The following is a 24,780-nucleotide window of genomic DNA, read 5'->3' on the forward strand; positions in this document are numbered from 1 at the left end:
AAATGCGTTAAAAATCCATTTGACAGCCTAAGCCTGGATCTATCCTTGGAGACCAGCCAAATAGATGCATGAATCTTTCAAAAAACACAAGAGATATTAAACTACACTTAACTAGATTTCTGCACCATTTCTTTGCCTTTACATCATATAAACATCAGTAATTTAAAAAAAAAAAAAAAAATACAGGCCATGATTCTTATTTAGACTGAGGCCTTTTTACACATCTCTTCTGTAGGGGCCTTATAAACACACTTAAATGATAGTTAACGTTGTCAAACACAGAAAACAGACTTCAGGGCAAATAAGCATAGAGACTGTAGATCTGTGATAGAACTGTAGGAGAAAAGAAGGACCATTCAGGGCCAAGGCAATCGGATCCTAGTAATTGTGAAATTTGTCTTCTCCTATGAAGCACTGGAAATCAGATCATGGCAAGAAAACAATGCTTCTGTGCTATGATTTCTAAACAAAAGTAGCAGTGAGAAAACTCATTTGTAAAAGTTCAGCAGTAAACCAGACCCAGTGACCTATCTTTAACCTACAGACAGGTGAGTGGAGTTACACTCTGATGAAAAAAACCCCAACACTGGGCCATGCTACAAAACATAATCTCTCAGTATGACTATCAGCAACCTCAGAGCATTTTTTATCTCTCCAGCTTTATATGCAAACTCAGCTCTGGTTCTCAAAACTTTTCAATGTTTATAATGCCTGTCAAGTCATACTCAAGTGTTTTGTGAAGGACTTCCAAAAATCTTAAAGATGTTAAAATAAATTATGTGAATTTTCTCATTCTATACAGGACAGGTAAAGAGTGCTTGTATGCACAGACAAGTGGGAATGGACACATCTACATATACAGAAAAAAGGGTCCTTTTGTGGCAGGACTTTCATCTGCAATCTTCCTCACACTAGGAAGTCTGGTGAAGCAACTATCCTAATCTAGCTTCTACAACAAAATGTTTTTTATTTTAATGCAACAGTATCACTATCAGCCTACTTTCATTCCTAAAATTCACACAACTTCATTTTTAATGTCCTTTCAGCACGTTTATTGTATTTAGTCCAAGCCTGAATCAGACTTGTGCCGTGTTTCCTGTACTGTAATATTGTTGAGACAGTGTTTTTAAAAAATCCCACTTTATAATAACTGAAACTACAGTGTAAGTGCATTTTCACAGCTATAGAAGTACTTCAATAAGTATAACCTGTTTTGCCAAGGCCCTAAAGAAAGCTACAGAAAAAAAAAAAAAAAAAAAAAAAAAAAGCACTTTTCTCACCTGGGTTATTCTAACCAGGCACAGTGTAAATGTAGAAGACAGCATACTTATCTTTACAAATATAACTGCATCTACACTAGAAAAATTATTGGCACTACTACACTGGTCATAAACCAGATATGATCGTATCTTTACTATCAGGATTAAAACTATAGAGACTTGCAGAGTAGGCCAAGCCTCATTTTTATCATGGAAAGATACAGTGGCCTAAACCCATCTGTATCAGTAAAGTGGGTCCACTATTAAGAAAAAGAAATCTTCAGCTAGCACTAGCAATTAACACTTATCTTTCCTGACTGACTAACTGTACATTTTGTGTATTGCCTTACAGAAGAACAGTGATACAGGAGCAAGGCAAAAGGTCTATTTAGCCAAAACAGCCACTCAAAGCGGATGAAAGATGTATCCCATATATATAAAAAATTGGATGAACCTATCTACTACTGTGAATTAATTTATCTCTTGCTATACTTTTGGCTTTCTCATTAACCTACACCAGTTAGTTTCACAATTACATTCGCGTGAAAAACAATCTCATTTCTCTTAAGCCTGCAACCTGACAATTGTATTGCATGTTCTCCATTTCACTCCCCATTTGTTTTCATATCACTCACACAACAGCCATCTCCCTGTCAAGAAAAATTGTAGACTATGTCTTTCTTCCTATCAACGTAATTTTTCATCTCCTACCTTCTTCATCACCCTTCCTATCACCTAGGTAGTTCTGTTACTATCTCTGTGAGATGGAACAATCAGAACTGTATGTAGAATATAAAAGTAAGTAACCCATTCATATAATGGCTTAATAATAGCTTTCATTCTGTACTTTTTTTTTTTTAATTCCTAAATTTTTATCTTTTTGATTCTGATGAGCACTAAGTCTTAAAAGAATATATGAACAATACTTCAGGATCTGTGTAATCTAGTAAATCCAACATTTTTGATTAGATGAGACTTTTTGGAAAGTAACATACCTCTTTTTATACATATCCATAAAAGATAGTCAATGTATGTATAGAACCTGTCCTGCCAGCCTGGCATACTTAAAATAATCAGTGAATATATACGATCTACAATTAGCAGCGCACATACATATACATTATTTTTTTTAAAACCTGGTTTAGTCTACTGAAACTATTTAGACTTGCTGTATTTGGGTATAGAGAAAGTTGAGTTTTAAACATGCAGTTCCACGTTAATGTAACACAATCGCATCTTACGCTTCAGGCCTTGAGCTACTCAGCTGGGAAAGAATCTTTTTTCCCTTAATATGACTCTTTTGGACCACAGCTGCAAAAGGGGTATCTAGCAGAATGAGTCAGCCCTCCTCAGTGATATGAAGAATTTACTTAAGTGCCTGGCTATTGTCTCCTAACTGGTCTCTTCTTTGTACCTACTGTACACATTTTCAGATTTTTGGAGGAGTTAAATTTTTTTTGCAATTGAAAACGTCAAGGCTTGTTACAAGAGTTTTTCATGACATTTAGTAGCAAGGAGTGGTCTTGGGCACTCCCATAAGACCCAAATTTTTAAGAAAAGCATTTTTAAGCAAAAGAATAATTTGAATTCTTTCAGCTGCATTCTCTCTCACTGGATTCCACAAGAAGCAGTGGGGATCAACAATTCTGTCCCGAGCTTCCACTTCTTCCGCATCTACCAGCGCTATGCTTGTGCCCTGTGCCGAGACTACAGGGCTAACACAGGAGCAACTGCCACTTGCAATTTCCTCTCAATAAGCGTGAGCACAGATGTTCTGTTTCTACCTATCTAGGGCAGAGACATGAATCCTTCATAAAAAACCCTCTCCAGATCTCTCTTGAAGTGGGAGAGAGGAAAAACGGAGGGGAGGAGAAAGGGTTAGAACTACATATAGTATTGGTCAGTGCTAATGCTACATGTAGTGCTCAGATTTTACCAGATACCAACTGTGATGTCAAAGAAAGAAGAATTCTAGGTCTTTTCCTAAATACTATCCAGCACTTTTTGGCAATTTATAGAGGCACTTACAATATCAGACATTCAAGCTTATCTTGTTACTTATCATAAAACTGGATTTCATTGCTAGTTGTCTTCTTTCTATAGGACACAGCTATCCATGACACTTTCAATCAACAATCCTGCCACTGAAAACACTGTCCACAAAACACCGCTGTTTATAGCTACTGCTCTCTTGAGGCATTCAGTACCTGGAACCATGTAGAGCATCTCTAATCTCTGATCTTGAGGTGGAAGACAAATGGAACCAATGTTTTTTATAAAGAGACATGATGAACAACTCGCCCTCACTTATAACTGCAATAAATTATGATTTATTTTCTTGAGTCAGTTTGTCAATAAGTCTCCTCTTTTTTTCATGAGAATACTGTAATTTGAAATGCAGAATTCTAAGGTATTGGGATCAATAAAAGCTTCCTTCTGACAAAGTCAAAACCACTTTGCTTCCTTATTGAAAGCTGTAATTTTAAATTCATGTCCCTAATTTATTTTCTAAACTGCTTAAAAAACATAGGCCCTTGAGAGGCAAGATATGAATGCTAGTGCTCCATTCCCCAGGCAGAAAATAATATTTATTAGTCTTTTTCTAGTAGCAGCAATAATGACAAGATTGTGCCCATGATCTTTGTAAATTCTAGCAGTGGTCTCCTCTACACAAATACACACTTCGCTATTCATTCCATCCATTCCTAGTAGGAATAACCACAGAACAGGAACATAAAGGTTAACCTCATCCAAGAAAAGATGCTGTTAAGATGCCAGTCAGGTGATCTCTCTATTTATGCTGATCAGCACTCCAAAATGCAGTTCTTGCAAGGAAGCAACATGAGCAGCAATTTGGACTAACAGTCAATTAGAGCCCCAAGAGCTCATTCTAGACTAAAAACCTCTCCAAGCCCTCATTCTTAGTTTGCATAGCAACAGAAGCTATTGCAGGATTTGTTTCAAAGGTGCTGTGCTGCTGTGCCCAGGATTATGTTTGCTTTTTTTTTTTTTTACTGAAGTAAAAAGCAGATGGAGACCTAGAGACCCAAGCTGCTAAGATAAGATCTGTAAGCTTGACAACCACACGGGGTGAGCTGCATACATCAAGAAAATCATCCTTTACCAAAGGCATCTGTGTTAACTTCTGTCCCATATAAAGGTATAGCACTAGAGATTATGGTCTCCAATCTTCATGTCCCACTCTACAAGCACATCTTCACAAAAAAAGCTTTGGATTTCATAATGTCGAGAAATCCCAGATCTCGCATCAGGATTCAGCTGTGAAAAAGGGGAAATGGGAGAACATCCCCTTCCTTCTCTAAACTCTTAAGTGTTTTCCATAGATGTGTCCTGTATTAATATTACTGTTCTGATGGACATGAATGTATTGTAAATGCTAAGAACAGACATCAACGGCATTATTTACTGCAAGAAGCTGCTGACAAATCACATTTTAAATCAGATGCAAATATTCTATAGGTAAAACAAAGAGGAAGAGGATAACACAATGAAAAAAGCTTCTATGCATTCCAGTGACCCTAATTAAACCTACAGTTATAAAACAGAAAATGCTTTAAGAATTACAGGATGACAAGCAAGTGAGGATAAACAGCAAAGACTGTAGGCTGTGTTATTCTGTCCCACTCAAGTACCTTCTTAGCAGCCTATCTCTAATTGTTGATCCTTCAGTGCTCTTTTCAGTTTACACACATTGCAAGGAGATAGGTACAGCTCATGAATTCCCAGGAACACAAACAACCATTAATGGAGTATGTACAGAGACAAGAACCGGGACATTCTCTGCCTACCCTTCCTAGACTGCTTCACAATTAATAATAACCTTTATAATATTTCAAAAATAATACAGCAGCATTAAAGGGGTGCACATGACTGGACTGTAACTCAAGAGTGGTATGTTTTATTAAAATATCAGAACACTCTTCTTTCTGCTATCATTTTGGTAGAGACCATGTTCTAGCATGATAGCCAAGCCAGCACTTAATTCTTTACAATTAAAACAAGAACATTTTAAAATATGAAACAAAATTCTGAGCCTCACTGTTCTGTGCACCTTTTTGTTGCAAATGTAATAATTTTTGTTGAGTATGATTTTATACTGGTACAGTTAAGACAATATAATCTGTAAAGGCACATATTTTTGCTATCAGGGAAATAAGCTACAGCCAGTATAAGTGTTTGTCCGATATTACAATCATTGGAAATCCAGAGTCTTTGGAGGAACTGTGGGCCCATGCAAGAGCAGTGGCCTTTTAGGTTGTCTGCAGCAGAAAAGTTTAATGTTGGGCCACTGTAAGGAACATTAGTGACCACACCCCTCCACCTCCAGGTAGATACTCATACACAAGATAATTGCATCAGAAGCTCATTGATTTTTTTCTGTTGTCTGCAGAAACCCCCAAAAAATAAATTGCTTGTATAATTAAATATAAGTACTTTAATTTTAAAGTGTTTTTCATGATAGGCAGCTTGATATAAAGAAAATCTTTGGGACTGGATATATTTAGATACATAAAAGCGCGAGTAGACTTTTGATCACACTTCAGTTCCTGCCAGCTGGAAATACAGAACATCAGAATGTGAAGCAGTGTTAAAACTCAGTGAAACTCAGTATGTGAAACCTCAATGACTACATATTGCTCTTCTACTTACATCGTCTCACTGCAAAATTTATGTAAAATTCTATGAAGATCCTGTAGTAAGTGAAACTGTATTACAATTGAACCTGACACAACATGTCAGAATGGGGCCGATTGTCACACTAAAAATTCTATTAACAAGATTGATCTGATTGATATTGAAATTGGATAGATCTAAGGAGCTGCCCAAACTAACTCTAAACATTACCTTCACTCTCCTTGTTGAAATGATAGTCAGAGCAACAACTTGAACAATTAAAAAGGTATCAGCTGAAATCATAAATAGGTGCTGTCAAAAAGTCCCACAAGAAAAATTCTTAAATTAAAAATTTACCTGATAACATAAGTCCTAAAGGGTATAATGTGCTGCATGACAGCAGGGATGTGTAGCCATATTCTGATCTATAATGCAAAAACATAAATAGATAAAAATTTCATTAATGACATTTAATGAGAATGGTAAAAAATGAAATATTGCTGGTACATTTGCACGTGCAACCCCACTTTAAAAAAGGCTTTGTTGTTGGTTTTCATTCAACTTCAATTCCTTCAACTTTATTTTTCTAGTTTTCAAAACTGTTAACTGAGGAATGCTTCTATGCCTTAGGAGTTGCATCTTTTCTTCTAGTCAATTGGAAAATGCAAACTTTGTATAAATAGTATCATACTGCCCAGATGTCTCATTTTCCTCTTTTCTGTAGTTTCTTCAGTAGGAAAAACTACTACTCAACCCTGTGGGTTCTTTTAAAGTCTACAAGAAAATTATACCACTCTTTCTGTTCCTTGCAAATCTCTCCTAAATCAAGTAAAATTATTTGACTTGTGTTGATGTTTAGTTTCTTAGGGCTTAGATATCCTATAAAATAAAATTATGTTTTATAACCAGTGATTAAGCACAGTTTTCTACTACCATATTGCATTCCCATATTTACCATACTGCCTTTACCACCTTTGCAAAACTGTATGCAGGAAGAAAATGTATGCCGAGAAAAAAAACCCTGAAACAGCTATTTAGCACCACTGTGAGGACAAGAGACCAACCAAACTACTTACACAGGCAAAGTCAGAAGTTCCATGTGCATTTCAAAAAGGAATGCTGAGCCTGTTAAACCTGTTACAGAAAGACAACTACGTGCCAGGTAAGGGATCTATCATAGATGAAGCATTAGCAGCTGTTACTACTACCCACATAATTTTAATCATGTGCACACACAAATCCTGTGAATAGCCAACACCATCAGTCACTCAAGGCTGTCATGTCAATTTACGTCTCCATGTTTATTCTTAAAAGAATGTTTAATCTTTGCAACTGATGCAATAAATTCTGGCTAAGGACTAAATTCTCGGCAGGATTTTGGAAAACTCTGTATGCAGAAACATCTAAATTCTCCTTCTTGCAGGGAAAGAAAAATATTAAGCTGTAGTAAAACTGTATCACTAGCATTTATTTTAAACCTTTATGGAATTAACTAAATAGTTTTTGGAGTCCATTCTGAAAAAAAAAAAAAAAATCCGACTTTTTCCATGCAACTAACACTACACAGTAACAATACTAACCTACTTTGCAAGATAAACAAGCCAAATCTTCACATTGTAAAAAAGGCCACATTTGGAATAAGCCTCTGATCCAACTGGCAGTCAAAAAGACAGAAAAATGCTACCATCCCAAAGATAAAAAGTGTAACTAGATGGTTATTTTAGAAACAGGAATTAAGTAACATTTTGACAAAGAACTGCAAGGATTACAAAGATACTATTGTATTTACACAGTTTGTTTTTTTTAACACAATGTGCTCTTTTTCATATGCAGTATGAAACACAAAATCAAATATATTTCTTTGTGAAACAGAAGTAGGAAACGTTTTTGTAAGTTTGTTTTTATAGTTTTCATTGCTCGTTTTAATTTTCACTCTGTATTAATTCAGTCTTTTAATGCCATTTCACATTCATCTGTATACTTGCATTGAATACAACCTTCATCCTCACAATTGAATGGGTAATTTCTCATGTTGAAAATGTAATTTTCATCATGAACTCGAACATAAATATACTGAATTATTTAAATAAAATGTCATAAAATAACATAAAAATAACATTAAAAATCCACAACTTTCATCATACTTTTTTTTTTTCCTTCTACCTGCTTTTAAGACAAAGTATTTACTGCATCTGTTCTGTTCTCAAGCTTCAGAGGTTTGGGGTTTTTTTTATTATTTGCTCTTTATCATGGGCAATTCATTTCCAAAGGGCAGTGCACCTCTCAACAGTTTTCATCTCTAACTTCAGTTTTGAAGTTTCATACAGTAAGATTAAACCAACATTTTTGAAACCATCAGCATGATTTCAATTAATTCATCTCCACTGAGAGGGCAGTTACTCCTTCACAACATCTACAAAACTGACATGACAGTGCAGAATGAAGTCATGACAGGCTTTTTCAGGGAGGTTTAAACCCTCCACAGTACAAGCTGTAGGTCACTGATTTCTCTGCGTCTGATAGGTTTTTTTAAGGACACCAACACAACATCAGGTAGTTAGACTGAGCAAATATCACAAGAATATGACATGCGGGAAGAAAGGGAAACCAAGTATCTAACTAAAAAAGGCAGAAATGAACTATCCTAAGAGGAGGAACAGTTAGTCCTACCACAATACAGGTTGCTAAGAAAGCATCTTGCAGAGACATGAGCTGGAGAAAAACCAAGAGTGCCAACTAGACAACTCCCTGTGCAAAGTAAATTGCATTATATTACATTTGCTGGTTTATTACTACAAACATCAGCTTGTCTGACAAAGACATTCACTCAAACGAGATTTGCTGGATAAAAAAATTCAAGGAAACATCTTTTTCAATAATGTTAATGTCCTCTATATAAAGGAGAGAGGAGTAATCACAAACAAGTAGCTCAGTTTCCCACAGACTTCACCAATTTGTGGTACCAGTGTTCTCTTATGTGCACCCGTGGAGTGCACTTAATGAGATACTCACCTTCCTTCATGGAAGAAACAGAGCAAATGGTTTTCACAACACTAGGCAGCCTTTACTAAAAGCTGAATGTTACTGGTTGTTAGGAAATTATTTCTTTGACTTCACTTTACTATTTCCAACTTCCCCTATTCTACTTCTTGAAGCTTCCTCCTAAGCCTAACTTTTTAATGAGAAATTGATTGGTTCATCCACACTAGAATCTTTCCAAAAATATTTTTGAAACATTTAAGATAGTAGCTAAACAACTCGTTAATCTCACAGATTTTTAATTCCAGCATGGGTTATTCTAGAAGTCTTTACAGTAACAACTACTTAATTGCCATTCTCAAGAGTTCGTACAACTGTGAAAATGTATTTAAGAGTTACTGTACACTACAGTTCTGGCTTTACATGTCATAAACCACTTAACAGTTGACATTGCAGAACTGTTCACTGAGCTGCTATTGATAGGGTCATATCTATAAATCTCACACTGTCTATAAATCCCATAAACACAAATGCATGGTAAAACCAAGTCAGATTAGCAGAGGTTTTACTGAGATCACCAATATTTTGTTCACCAAAAATAGTTTTGTGAATGCTTCTTTTTGATTTTTGGAGTGTGGTGTATCGTTTCACAGACACTCAGAAACTTTTATTAAATTATTTATATTTATCTAAGTTATATGAATTATATAGTGAGATGATACAAAAGTGAACAGGGAAAGAGAAACACTACATCCAAAACAGAAGCTTATGCACCATTATAGAGGTAGAAAACAATAATTGGTTTTTGATATCAGCAAGTCAAAAAAGTTAGCTGCCTAATTCGGAACTAATAAACATACTGCATTTGAAAGTCAGAAGCACTACTGACAAGTACACTGAGTGACAGTAAAAATGTAGGAAGGGGATGAATAAAGCACATTACACGTAAAACATTTTCTTACACTTTCTGTAGTGAACTGACAGATGAAATCCAAAGATTTTTTTTTTAAAAAAGTTTTCCTCAAACTCACACACCCTTGCCAGCAGAGCCAGACAGCATTCAAAAGAAAGATTCTAGTTCAATGGTTAAAGATACAACACTGGAAGAGGCTGAAGAAACAGTACTTGTACTGGTTACTGTTTGGGTTGAATTTAATTTTATCTGGCATGTTTAACCATAGCATTCATTTACAATAGCTGCAAGAGACAGCTACATGTATTACCTACTAGAACAAGAGATAAACGCAAAGTTGCTAAATCATTATTTGAAAGGATAAACTTTGCTGAGAGGTATTTTGAGTTAGGGCACATCACTAAGAATAAAGGAAATAATTTACATAGACAAAAATAAAGACCTCAAAAAAGAACAAAGAAGAAAGGCAGATGCAGTTCATAAACACACACTGGAATGGGATATCTAGGAAATGGGATTTCTGGGCAGAACGCTTGTTGAAAAAAACAACAGTGCAATGAGAGGCTGCTGCTCACTGTTCAGAACAGTTTTACCCACTCTCACAAAAAAAATAAACCAAAAATCAGACAAAACAAATAAACAATTGGTTCCATCACAGAAAGTTACTTCTAAACCAGAATAACCTACAAGACCAGCCTTTTTCAGCAGATGGTTTGAAGAAGACTGCAAGCTGCACTGACAACAGCTAGAGATGAAGAATTCATCAGATTATCACCTGAAATCTCATCAGATCATATAGAAAGAGACAGACAATAACATATCTCCACAATTTAACATGCAGAGGTCCTGCACAGTCCTCCTGGTCAAGCTTACAAAAACGGAGCATATCATGGCCTTAATCATTTGTTCTCTGACATACACGTTAAGAACCATTACACTGAAAGGATCGCGAGTGATACAGACCACCAACACTAGATTTATTTCAGTTGCTGGTTCCCTCTATTCAAACATATTCCAATCCTTATTTAGATCATCATCCTGGCTGGTCAGTAACAGTAACAAGGAAGGAAGGAAAAATGCATGGAAAGAAGGATCTGATTTTAAGCATTTAAAATTGCAATTGATGTCAAAACTATATTAAACTCACTTTATAAAAGGTGCAACAAACCATAGTTTTCCTTTTTGTCCATATGTAACATCCACAAGACAGGTCTTAAGTTCACATTCTCACATTACACTGTCTTCGTATGTCCTTACTCAGAGACTGTTTTTTATTTCTATCACCAATCTCCTTTGAATCTCCACTAAAATCTATTTGTAATTCTGCTAGTCAAAAATCACTATTTCAAAATGGAGAAATTATGAGGATATGTATTCAGATACTAAGCAAAAATAAAAGATAGTTACCTCTGTATGAAATGACCTCTGACAACATTCTTAAAAGTATTTTCTCAGCCTGTTACAATCTTCTTATCTAGGTATAAACTTTTAGTAAAACCACTTGTGTGCTTACAGAAGATGTATAGGATTTGGATGATGAAATGTTCAGTGAATCCGCAAACCTCACATTCCTAACAAGGAAAATCTTACAGTGTTTTTCTCCCTCCCTGGTCCTACAGAATTCTTCCAGACTTCAGTTGTTTTACTTCTTATGTTTAACATTAAACAATTTAAAGATGATACTTACATTAGATACCACTGTGATAAATGCATGTGCTATAAGAAATGGCAGTGTCTCAGGGGTACCATATTCAAAACAATCCTTCATGAGGGAAAGGCCATTTTTTCCACAAAACAGACAAACGTAACGAAGCAAGTGCAATGGTACTTCTACATCCTAGAAATATTTAAAAAAAAATTTGAACATTAATACTAGATCCATTCAGATACACAAGAAATTCAAAAGCCACATTAACACAAATCTATAAAGAGGTTTCTAGGGAACGTGCACGTATTTAAAAACGGACAACTTACATTCATATCACAGAACGCCCCTAATATATTGCTTTCTTGAGCAGAAATATCCTGTTTAAAGAGAAAAAAAGAAAATTAACTGAAGCAGTAAAAACATGTTTATAGAGCGGAAAACAACTGACCATTAACAGATACTATGGTCAACTAACAGAAAACAACAAAGATTTAGAGCAAGACAGAAGCTCAATATTTGCTCCACTTTTACACTGCAAAATATATTTTTCCGGTTCACCATTTTACCTTTGTTAAAATGTATGTACAAGCACACAAATATACTTCTGATAACATCTCAGCAGTGGCTCTCAGTGGCTGGATTAACAGATCATTCTTCAATCCCCCCCCCTTCAGATCACCAATTTTTCAACAGGAATACCATGAAGGGGATAGTATGGCATGCTGGCTGCACACCAGCTTGAAAACTCCAGAGCCAAACCAATCTAGGTACTTTTGAATGCAATTCTTGCATGAACATGAGACATATATCCAAACATGTGAATTTAGATGAAATGTAGGATGTTCTAGAGTCTTACATTTAATGATTTAACGGGCTAAACCATTGAATTATTCATTCCCACCAGAATATTAAAGTTCTTGAACTTCAACTACTATATTATTTTATATGTAACAAACCCCATCATATAAAATAAGTGTCTAATACTCTTTACAGGATTAAGCTAACAAAATAGGGGGAAGAATTGTATCACCCCATCGATTTGTTAGCTATTCACTGCAACAAGTAATCTGCTTTCTAGAAGTACTCAACTGAAAGGGGTTTGGCAAAACAGCTTTTCTTTTTAATGTTCACAACATCCACTTGTTGGGCAGTATAAAGCAGGAATTGTATTTTTAGGGTTGTAACACATATTGTGTGTATCTTGCATACGGCTGGAGGCGCAAGGGCACTGAAGATACGAAAAATGACTGTTAAGCCACAATATTGCCATGGCTACTTGCAGGTAGTTACAGCACACCATCTTCTTTGCATCCCTCCATGCCAAACACCCAGTTCTTATATTCACAAAACAGATATAAGTTTAACATACAGTTTTAAACAAAGTTTCATTAATATTTTTTAAATAGCTGTGTAGGAGTTTTTTAAAACCATACCAGAGGATGCTGGAAGCACACAATTTTGGATGGATTAGATGTGATACAAACATTTTGAGTTATTCAGTATGTTCATATTATAGCTAAGCATTTATTTTCTTTTTTATTCTGCTGAACTCTAAGTCATGCCTGAACTCGTGATACTCTAACAGTTATTTTTAAAACAGCTTTGAAGCCAGTAGGTGGTATGTTTTCAAGTAGCAAGAAAAGGTGTTCAGGACTCTGCTCATGAAAACTGCAGAAACAGTGTGAGAAAATTCATTAGTTTTCTTGAATAAAAGAGATATCTTGTGGAGAGAACTACAGTTCTTAGAATACAGAGACCAAAAACTCATGGAGGTCTGCTGCATGAGTCCTGCAAAGCTTACTAAAAGTGTTGCAGTTGAGAGAATGAGTCTGGAATTGTGACTTCTGTTCTTGCAGATGTCAAACAGAACAGAGACAGAGAATTCCCCAAGACCAAGTTTATAAGGAAATAAGAGCATTCCTCATGGGAATCTAATATGGCATTAAAATCCATTACTTCAGATAAAATGTACTTAGCTGAAATCTGACACAATCTTGGTGGAGGCCACTTAATTAGGGATATCTTCCAAGAAAGTATTTACTTGAAAAGGAGCAGCAGAGATACCCAGATTCCAAAGAATCAGGGACTGTACAGCTACAGACACCTAAACAACTGATTTTTTTCCTCTTATCTATCAAGAACTGCTAAATTGTTGCATAACTCCCTTCAGATCCATTGTTCCTTCTGAGACAGTTCAGGAGTGCACTCTACATTGTAGATTCTTTCGCTACAGGATTTTAAGAGCCTCCATTTTTTATATTTTATTTTTTCCTCTTAAGTGTCTGTTCTAGTCACTACACTTGCTGCACACAGTATGAAAAGAATAGGGCATACAGTCTTAAACTACCCTGTACACAAGATCTCTTAAAAGCTATCCCATACACTAAAAAAAGAAATTAACTAATTCTGAAGTATGAACATTTCTCAAAAAACCCATATATATATTTATAGAAATATCGAGTTAATCTTGTTTAAAATGAAAAATACACACAAAGACCTCCCCCTACGAGCACCAAAAATATTGCTAAATTCAACAGAAACAAATGGTGTGTTTCCGTACCTTATATTCACAGATTTTTTTCAGTATTTATGTCCTGAAGTGGGCTGACCTCTAACTGACTGCAAGTAATTTCGCTGTTTTAGAAATCCAAACTTAGTAGAAAGCCATTTTTCATTAGGCTTCTCATGTCCAAGAAAAGTTGTGACAAACACTCTGTCTCTGCAGACTCATATTCATTCTACACACGTCAAGACTATATACTTGTCAATATGCTTGATTTACTTCCACATGATGTAGCATCACTGTCCTCATATAAAGCATATATCTGTAACACCACTGCTCTCTGCAAGGCTACTTGTTCAAGGTAGCTTCTGCTGTCAAGAGTACACAGCCCTTCCAGCAACCAATCACACTTCCACAGTCCTCACTCTCTCACCTTAGAAATGTTTTAAGGGACAAAAATAATTCTGAACCCATATCATTTAAGGAGAGAATCTACAGGGTCATACACAGGCCAATGCCCTTTTGACTACCAACAAGCTTTGCTGTTTGTTTTCATCCAACTTCCTGAATTCCCAAACTAGAGAAAACCTCCTACTTTCCCATGAATTGTTTTCTCCTCTACTGGATGATCAAGTGTAAAATGGCTTTGGCAGGCACCTGGTAAAAGGATTAGACTTTAAGACTTGTTTGCTGTCATTAAGGACAAAGATCTGGGAGGTGTATGCAGAGCAAAGGCTAACAGTAATATTGACTGCTAATCGTTACCAAAAGGTAATAACACTGTGTGAAAGCCTTACATTGGAAATTTTTAGGTGACAGCCTAATTGGTCATTTCTAGGCAAAGTGAAACCTTAGGGGATGTGATGACTCAATGAAATTCTGTAAATTCATCTCAGGAATCCACAGTAAGAAATTTCTTAAGTCAGTTAGAATAGAGATTAGAATCTGCTTTGCATCAGGAAATTTCCGTTTTTCCATGGAAAGTGAAATGCTTACAGGGAGAGCTATATCAGCTTCTCCTAACAAATTCCTGACAGATATGGTCTGTTCAAGGATCTGAGATCATACACTTAAAACCAGGATTTTTTATTTTATGATCTGTTGAGGACTGAGTTCAAACCTGATTTAAACCTAAAAGTGCTCCCATTACTGGGACTAACAACTTGTCTCAATCCAACCAAGACATGCTCTAGACTGAAATCCAACATTAGATTCTAAATCTTAGTAAATGAGTTACGCATGGTAGCAGAAAGTTTTGACATTAAAATAGCTAATATTGTTCGTATAGAGTAACAGAACCCTAGTGTTTGCTAAATACAGAAAATCTCAGTTGTAAGAAAATGATTGATGCTGGGACATTTTAAATGTGAACAAAAATGCCTCCCCCAAAAAAGGAAAAAGGTACACAGCAAATAATGCAGCCCAGCACACCTCCAGAATCCGTATCTGGAAACACAAGAAGTGTAGCTGTGTCCAAATCACTTTACGGCTGCACATTAAGTGAAAAAGAAATCCCACCAGGCACTTTGAGATTTTCTTTTTATCATTTCAAAATTAAATTGAAAAAGAAAAAAACCACATTAATTTGTTATTTAAAAGAAGCAAGTGTGCTTACACACAGAAAAGCTGTTCCAAAACTGTTCACTGCGTATTTCTCTGAAGTTAGTTTCAGTAGGCGTCCCACAGGAGTACAGAAGATAAATCACTTAAGCAGTCATTGATTTTTTTTTTTTTTTTTTAACTGACAAGATAGATCTACCCTCTACAGTTCCTACTTGCAGAGGCTGAACTACAGATTTCTTTACATATGGTGAAAGGTTAAAAGGCAGGCCAAAATGAATGACGGGAATCCTGAAATCCACAAATCCTAACTTTGCCTCATTTTTCTATACACATATATTTGTGAAACAACTTCTGTTAACCTTATGCCCATATGTTTTGGAATAAGACAAGAATCCAAAATCCAGCGCACCCAAAAAATCCGCTATGTTGTGAGTTCTAACTAGATTTATTGTCAGATATGGCAGGATTCATTCAACAAGAACTGCTTATATCTTGTGACCATCCTCACATGCATAACCAAAATAATATATATGACTTGGTATCTTCTCCTTTTGGACTTAAGTTTAAAAAGCAAACTTAACCACTCAGAGCTCCAACAGAACTCTCAAAATTTTCTAAATAAGTAACAAAAAAGGACTGGATAAACTGTAGTTATTCATCTCCTTTGCATGCAAGTATTGTAAAAGAACTGTTTATTTGTTATTTGACTACCACAAGCTGGATCAAAATCCAAACTTTCTAAGAACTATATTGGTTCAACTAGGAAATGCTAACACCATCATATTTCTTTCAGAAACTGTGATTTAAACATTGCAGGATTTTTGAAAACTTTGACTTCTTTTTTTTTTTTTTTAATGCAAATTATAAATGGCACTCTTAACAAATACCACAGAGAAAAATCAGCATCACAGAAGAAAGCTACTTGTGTAGAGCTCAATTATTCCAGTCAATTAAACATCTGTTCTAACAAGTAAATTTGGGTTTTTGCACAAAGTTTAGTTTATGAATCTTTGCTTCTAGAACCATAGTTTGTAATGAAAATAAATTAGTAAACTATTAATAGGTTACCTTCAGGAAGAAAGGCTTCGCTATAGTCCCCTTTTTGACTTCCTGTTATTTAAACAGTACAATAATTCAGTGTACAGTTCCATCCAACACTTATCAATATATTACCTATAACAATTAAGCATATTTTAAAGAAAGTATAAGAGTATGTGTCATTTTAAAAGTTTCTCTGAAAAGTTTTACTGAAGTCAACAGGAGAGCTGAATTTGCCCATCCTGTGTGAAAGCAACTATCAAAGACACACAGTCTACTCATTAATGAGAACAAAAAACCTGTCACAAAATAATTAAGTATACAAGTAAAGATGAGATATACCTCTATTGTGGGATGAGTATTATGCTTATAAGCAGTGTACAGAGGAAACTGAATCTGAAAGATTTTTGCCACACACAGCAACAACTTTTCCTTCTCATCAGTGCTCCATAAGCTAAAAGCATCAGTGTTCTTTGCAGACTCCTCCTCTGTCAGGATACAAGTTCTTGCAGAATCTAATTTTTTCTCTATAGATTTTTGCCGTTCTCCATTTTCTTCTTCGTGAGATTCTCTTTCTACATTCAGGGGCTCATCAGCATGATTACTTTGATCTTGCCATGTTGAATCTATATTAATAGTGCAATGTTTACAGAGCTGGTCCCGCAGAGCTTGAACCTGGGCAATCACTAAGTTAATAAGCGCACATACTACTTGGTTAAAGATCTCCAAATGTTTGTACTCCTTGAAACAGCACAGACATTGTCTGTAAGAAAACAGAAAAAAATAACAGTAAGAATTGCTGAAGTAGCTAGAATGGGAACAAGTAACTGACCAAAAGAACTCTTCATGTCAAAACATCTGAAACATTGAAATAGGACAGACCTGTAGAAGAAAGGAAACCCAAATGAAACAGACTCCACCCAGCACCAAGTGGGAGTCACAAAGCCCTCCTTAACTCTGTGAACATCCCATTACTTCCAAACACTTAGCAAAACTATCAAGTCTCTGTTATCGTTTAGCAGCTGACACTGTGAGTAAAATAAACAAAAGAAATCTTAGGAGCAAGGTCACCGTACTACTGAAGCAATGTTCTCCAGTATGTTCCTGAATCTGTTTCCTCGTCTGGCTTTCTCTATTGATATTTACTGCAGTAAAGCACCTGACATGCTTGTCAGTTGTTTAAGAACTGATTATTTTTAAATCAACAGGGCTGCAAAATAATTTTATTTTTCATAAAACATTTAAGCTTACTTAATTTATCTGCATTTGGATAGAAAACCCACACACATTGTACCCTTTCCTCACATGGGAAAAAGCAGTATTAAGTATCTTCATTACTTTTTTCACTTTGTAGGCTCTGAGATGATTCCTCTGAATATCTACTGACACACTGTAAACTGAAAAGAACAAGGAGGAAAACTATACACCATCGCTTTAACAATATAATCAGAAAAATCAATCAAGTTACAAAACTTGTAATATAGCTCTAATTTGGGGAGTGGGTAATTACATATTGCCAAAGAGATTCTGGGTGCATAAACCGTCCCTGAGATAGACACCCTAGAATCTACTGTCTGGGAACATTTGCTTCTTCCATACAAACAAGTTATCTCCTCATTCTGAAAAAAAAGAAGAGGATGCTCCCCTAAAAGGTTCTAAATCCTGGAGAATGTTGAGAAGAGAGCAACCAATCAGTAAGGGTGCTTCAACGAAAATGAAAATCAAAAGCTACATGCTTGTAACAGCATCTTTGTGATGACTCATCTCTTTCTCACTCTACTGAATGATATAACTGCTATCTAAACTGGTAGCTGTCTTGCAGTAGAGACTTTCCTCCTGTTAGATGGAAAACAATGGACTCCAGTCCATGACTAGAGTTGTCAGATATTAAATAATATAAAAATTACACATACTGTTTCTGAAAGAAATTAGCAGGCAAAAGAGAGGGCAAGAAGTCATCAGTAAGAAGTGACTAAAAAACTTCTTCTGCAAAGCATATCATTTAATCTAGAAACTGGGCTTAATAAACTATAATTTGTAAAAAAATAAAGAGATAACTCAGAACTATGACAAGTAGAGGGTGCTGCCTCTCTTGATGGAATACAAATACATCCTTGAGCTACAGCTCTTAAAGCCTACACATTCTGAATACAGATACCTTTTTTAAGTAGGTTAGACAGAAAGGTAACATTCAGTATTCCCTAATTCCAGCACAAGATACAGTGATGGAAGCGTCTAAAACCTTCTGTGCCATCTACGCAGGAAGAAAAATCCTTTTCATATTGTTTAAGTGGAGTGTGCCTTTATCTGTTTGAAAAATAAATTCTTGTGATTTACTTGTAAATGTATTTTCATATTAACAAATGACAAGGAATTGAAGGCAAAACCAAGCGCATCCTCAAGCATTTATCCTTGGGGAAAACGATGTACAATAGGTTCATCATTTATGCCTACAAATTACTACCCCACTTGGCTGGAACAAATTATGCTCAATAATAATAAAAACAAAGTTTAGTGAATACTTCTCATATCTGTATTTGAATGCCAATCGATACTGGAGAATTCTCTATTGAGCAAAGGCACATTTTGTTTCAAGACAGAGGTATGTGTAAAAACCTCAAAATCTTCATGTATCTGACTGTGTTCACAGGAAAAAGAGCGCTGCCAAAACTTAAGAGATCTATGAAAAAATGCATATGCTATAAATATGACTTCTTTGAACATAATTTCCAGAAGAAAACAGCAATGGAAACACTACATGTAGATGGAAAAAAAGGTATTCTTCAGGCTGTGTTGCCAAATGACCTTCTAAAGGAAAGCTGAGATTTTACCTACAGGTAACAAAATAAAAAGCAGCTCTTAAGGAAGGCCTCAAGCATGAAACAAGCAGAACACTCAAAAGCCCATCTGGCAGAGTAGAAACGGGACATGAAAGTAAAATGTGAAGTAAAACTTCCTACAGCATCTTTGTTCGACTCTGCTTTGAACAGGTTAAGGACTGTCTCCCATAGTCTTTTATAATATAAAACCATACATATGAAATTTGTAAAAAGAAACTAGAAGAAAATAAAGAGTTAAATGTTATTCAGTCTTTATTTTTTCTTTGGGTTGGATTTGTGATGCTATAGCTGTTGATCAGAACAAAACTCTAAACAGACAATGACCTGGAAAACAACTAGATTGCAATTGTTCTCAGACAAACCTGGCACCTAGGACCTGTCAAGAAATTACAGGATTCTGGTTTCTGTTGATGCTGTTTATTTAAAATTCCATCTCTGTGTCTAATAGCATATTGCAGGAGATAATACTTTGCTTTGAGTGAGTTTGCCTTCTTCGGGCAGAATGAGAAAGAAGAAGATTCTGCTTCTGCAGGTATTCAAAATGTGACATCCCTTTTTTTGTCTTCTGGAGTCTTCTAAATACCAGAATAATCTTTTTTCCAGTTTATTCTCTATGCTTTTCCCATTATTCCTTACAATTTACTTTGGTCTTGTGACCACTGCTGAACACTGAATTCCAAACATCCCTACTGTAGATTCTCTCTAAAAAAATATCACCCATACAATTCCTTGTGCTGGAAAAAAAATAAGCAGCTGTGAGGTAAGCAGAATAGCTGACATAACCACTTTAAAAAAAAACAACAGTAATTTAAATAAATTAAAAGGAGTAATGTAGTTGACTTAAGACAATCACGTACAAAGGATTTTCTTTATCAGTATTAGTAGCTATGGGCTGCAAACATTCATCATCTTGACTCGGAGTATTAAGATGCTGAGAAAAATTTCACATGATGGTCCCATTCAGAGTGATCTTTTCTTAAATTCTTCTTACCTTACCCTAACTCCACAGCAGGTGGTCAGAAAAATTCACATTAATGCAGCAACACACGTTATTTGTCAGTGCAATATAGCTATTTATTGCTACACAATTATTACAGCATCCAGAATGCCAATCAGATACAAAATTTGCTTTGCCTAAAATGCACCGGGTAATATGTTTATTTTGTAAGTAGTAAAATGTCCTTTACTCTCCAAGTATCACTTCGCTACACTTTAATAACTTGACCATTCTAGTTTACTCTACTGTATTTTTTAGGGGAAACCTACTGTTGAGATGCAGTATCAACACTCAAACTCAATTCAAAATTACCTTTGTGTCCAGGAATTGATGTAAGCAAATATCTTGAGGGCATGTTCCTTTCTGAGCTGCAACCCATCAGCACCTTCAATGTCTGATACTAAAGAAAACAAAAAACATTTTGTAAATATATTTTCACATTGGGAGACTCAAGTCCTCAACCAAATCTATACATTTTTTGTTTCAGGAACAGGTAAGGTAAAGTTCAGATGCAACTAACTTGAAAACGGAGACTGCACAGTATTCTTGAATGCTGCTGTGAAAATTAGTGATTGAGAACAAACACTTTTTTTTCTAACCCTGTTCTTATGAAAAACTCTTCATAAGCATCACTGGGAAGTACCAACTGATGTTCACTTTCAAACAGGGACCTTCTTCAACAATTTTACTCACTAACTAAGCACTTTTCCCCCACAGTTTTAAAAGTCTGGGATCTTTTAATCTTTTGAGTGATCATAAGAGCTTCTGAGTCATCTTTTGAGATGACCATAAGAGCCTGACTTCCTTTTCCTCATCATATAAAACACTACCAAAAAAAAAAACCCACCACCACAAAACTATCAAGATAAGAACAATGTGCAGTGTATGCATGAAGTTATTTCAGACTAGCTAAGATGATTATTACTATAGACACATCTGTACTGACTTTTAGCCATAAGGAATCACTAATTGGCAAAATGATAAATGCTTACCACATTACAGACAGAAAACAGAATAATTATGTACTCAATTCAAAATTCAAATATTTCAATGTGGTATTATCAAATATCCCACTTCCCTCTAAAATATACTCATACAATCTAATAAGCCACAGCTTCACTTCCACATCAACTGATTATATATTAGGGTACTGGATTCTGTCTACTGGCCACATACCTTTCCCCAGCTATCAACACACAATTCTCATTTCCTCCCTGTCCTAAACTTTCACCCACTTCTACAGTTATCTAACTGCTACACAAATTGAGAATGTCAGCATTCACTTTAAGGTGACCATTTTCTTTATAACAAAAGTAAGTATTCATTTACACATTTCATATGAAATTTCAAGTATTACACACTCACAAATCTACTTCACAAGCAAGCTTTGCACTAAAGGCTTTCTAATAGAAGCAAGCTTCTTAGCATCTCTACCTCAACCTCTTGTTCAACCTCAGCCTTGCAAGGTCCTACATGATCTATCAACACAGGTTTCCAAAAACTAAAGCCAATGAAAGTCTGCTGGCACAGATCAGAAACTAAATTTCAGAAGACCACTTCAGAGAATAATCACACAAAATACCTATGACTTCTTTGAAATAAGAACATTGCATATGCATAAAGTTTTTCATAGATATGCACACAAAAATACACAATAAGCAGTTTCTCAATAGGATACCATTAAGCTTTAAAAATCACTTTTCTGTCTCACTCCCAGGAGGCTTTAAAGACCCCTAGGAAACACTGGGCAAAGTACAAAACTGACAAACAGATTGAAAGACGAGCATCACTTGATACTACTTTTTTTTATTTTAAACACCACAAATTACCATGACACTTGACTCTCAAGCCAAAGCACAGCACTGAAGAACCCAACAACTCAGTCAAACAATTTAGGTCAAGCTTACCACAAAAGACAGATTCCTTAACTATATATGTATGTGAAAAAGACTTGCCCAGCATAAAAGGTTCATAAAACCTTCATTTTCCAAATTTTGTGAGCATTGTTTCATTAAGAGGAATTCCTTCACACTCCACACAAAAACTGCTGACAATAATGTAGTAGCAACAAACCTAATTCTAACTTGTAGGACCTTACATAAACATTTATACATTTATAAAACTTCCTTCATCCCCACATCACCCTACTTAAAAAACACTCTACCAAGTAGGACAGTAACTCCTAACTTCCAGAGCAGCTTTTTCACTGCAATAGTTTGAAACACTCCCAAATTTCCCTCTGAGATTAATGAAAAACTGAAGAACTGGAAGTCAAGTAAACTGGTCCTTTAAAAGCTACAATTGCCACGTAAAGGGTACAGAATATAGAAGTTACGGAAATACTGAAGCTTATGCCCCAGGTCAAAAAAAAGAAATAGGTAGGTATATGCACTAGCTGGAGAGACCTGTTATTTTCCTGCTTGTGCATTCTACATCATGCACACAGTCCAACTTCAACTGGTCTTATTTACTAATAATTGCTAATTAATATAGTGGCTACATACACTATTTGCCTTCTGTTTTCGGTACTTAGAAATAGTATTGTTCTTGTTCCTGAAAACACTCAGGAAGCTCTAAACAGGAGCAGCCACACAGAGGCTGAAGTTTTCCACTGAGTTGATATAAGTCTGTGCCACTACCAAAAGGGGTAGCAACACATCTGGCAGGGCAGGGCTTCTCCTACTGGTCAGACCTTAGTTGAAGCTCTCTTTTGCTCCTTCGCAAACGATATTTTTCAGCTCAGCTAATTTACGTCCTTACAACCAAAATTTAAATTCTAGGCTTTCGAGTTCCTCTCTTACTCTGTGTATCTACTTCATGGATACTCTTGATTTCAAGTACCTCTCTTTATAGACACATGAAATTTGAAGTAACAGCAATAATCAGTTACGAAGCCCTTCTAATATTTTTTGAATTGAAAAAAGTACAGACAGAAAGACAGTAAGAACAACCGCACTCATCACCATTCCTGCACATTTGTTGAGTTCAGTCAAGTCTGTAAGGCCTCCCTTGCTGCACGGCATTTGACTTTCAACTGACCATGTCTCTCTCTCTTCTTTCAAACTAGTTTTCTTCTACCTCGAATAGGCCAGTAGTTATAACAGACTCATTCACTTGTAAATAAAGGACATCCTTTTATACCCTCCCATATTCAAGCATCCTGCATGCCTCAGATCCTCCTTAATCTGCTGTCTTGCTAGTCTCTCACACTTCCAGTGTTTCAAACCCTGCAGTAACAGTTACATCAGACTTTTTCAAGAACTTTTCCTGTGACAAGCCTCCTTCTTGAAAATTGATTTGGTGGGTAAGACTTTCCCCTACTTGTATACGCAAGGCAGCAATTCCCACCAGACGCGCTACGGCATACTTGTGTGCTCTGAGAGTATCTGAAGCACGTCAAAGTGGCAGCTTGTGTGCTCTCATCAATAAGAATTGATAATATGTGCTCCAGAGCTTTACAGCCAGCCATTCCACTCAATCTATTAGTGTCTCTCTCAGCGGTGGCACTCCAATCCTAGGCCTATGTTCCTCCAGCCCGTCTCCAGTGGCTGCTTCTTTCTTCAGGTGCTCACAAGCTAGCAATGCAGAGATGCCTAAAGTACTCCTGAGCTCTCTGGGCTCAACTTCGTTCTCCTTCCTCAAATTTGCTCTAGTAATTTTTTTTTTTTCTTCAGGTAAAGCCTCTTAGACCTTCTCAACCCTTCAGCCCTTCTTCTTCTCTCTTACTTTCCATACACACAAACACCTTTGCTCTGCACCAGATCCAATTTCAAAATCAACATAACCCAGTTCAAGTCCGCACTACTAACAGCATCCATGGCCATGCATTTCAACAACCACTAGCGCTCCTGCAGGAACTCAGAGAGCCAGACTGAGAACCGAGCAAATGCAACTTAACCTATCTAACCAAAAACTATCCACATTTTTGTTGGCTTTGTAAGCCACTGAATACTTAGGTTGGCAGCTATGTAAGCAGGGGGGCTGGGAAGGAAAGTGTGAGGCTGAGAGAAGTAAACACCTTTAGTGACTGCAGATGTAAAATTGCCCCACCCTGTCTGGAGTAACTTCACCCTAATATTGCTCATCTATAGGCAAAGAAACTTAAGATATGGTTACTATTAGAGTATGGAAAAACCAGAACATTGAAGGCTTTAAACAGATCCATCCATGAAAGGACCAACCAGCAGAAAGAAGAAAGACTGGTGCATAGGTAAATTCCAGCTAAATATAGTCTACAAATGTAATATAGGAAAGGGGGTCTTTCAGCATACTTTCAGTGTCTCATTTTACTGAATCTTTACAAGACGGTTTAGATCTCTTTTTGTCACAGTAACAACATGTAAGAGGTGAGCTATTTAAGAAACCCAAAGTAATAATGAGTTGCTTGATTTTTTTTTAACATCCT

At 36.0% G+C, this 24,780-nt stretch overlaps 1 protein-coding gene across 1 annotated transcript in view; it reads right to left on the reverse strand.

Annotated features, from left to right (window-relative positions):
• Window positions 1-24,193, reverse strand: part of USP34 (ubiquitin specific peptidase 34) — a 123,066-nt gene extending 98,873 nt beyond the window's left edge. Inside the window, exons 1-6 of the mRNA XM_026844686.1 lie at window positions 24,121-24,193; window positions 20,688-20,775; window positions 16,881-17,301; window positions 11,761-11,811; window positions 11,474-11,623; window positions 6,252-6,319 (exon numbers count right to left, since the gene is read on the reverse strand). Of these exons, the coding sequence (XP_026700487.1) occupies window positions 6,252-6,319; window positions 11,474-11,623; window positions 11,761-11,811; window positions 16,881-17,301; window positions 20,688-20,775; window positions 24,121-24,193 (851 nt within the window). The remainder of the gene's footprint in view (window positions 1-6,251; window positions 6,320-11,473; window positions 11,624-11,760; window positions 11,812-16,880; window positions 17,302-20,687; window positions 20,776-24,120) is intronic.
• Window positions 24,194-24,780: the final 587 nt, after the last annotated feature.

The sequence above is a fragment of the Athene cunicularia genome, assembly GCF_003259725.1.
Source record: "Athene cunicularia isolate RWA chromosome 3 unlocalized genomic scaffold, athCun1 chr3_part1, whole genome shotgun sequence".
NCBI classification, from domain to species: Eukaryota; Metazoa; Chordata; class Aves; order Strigiformes; family Strigidae; genus Athene; species Athene cunicularia.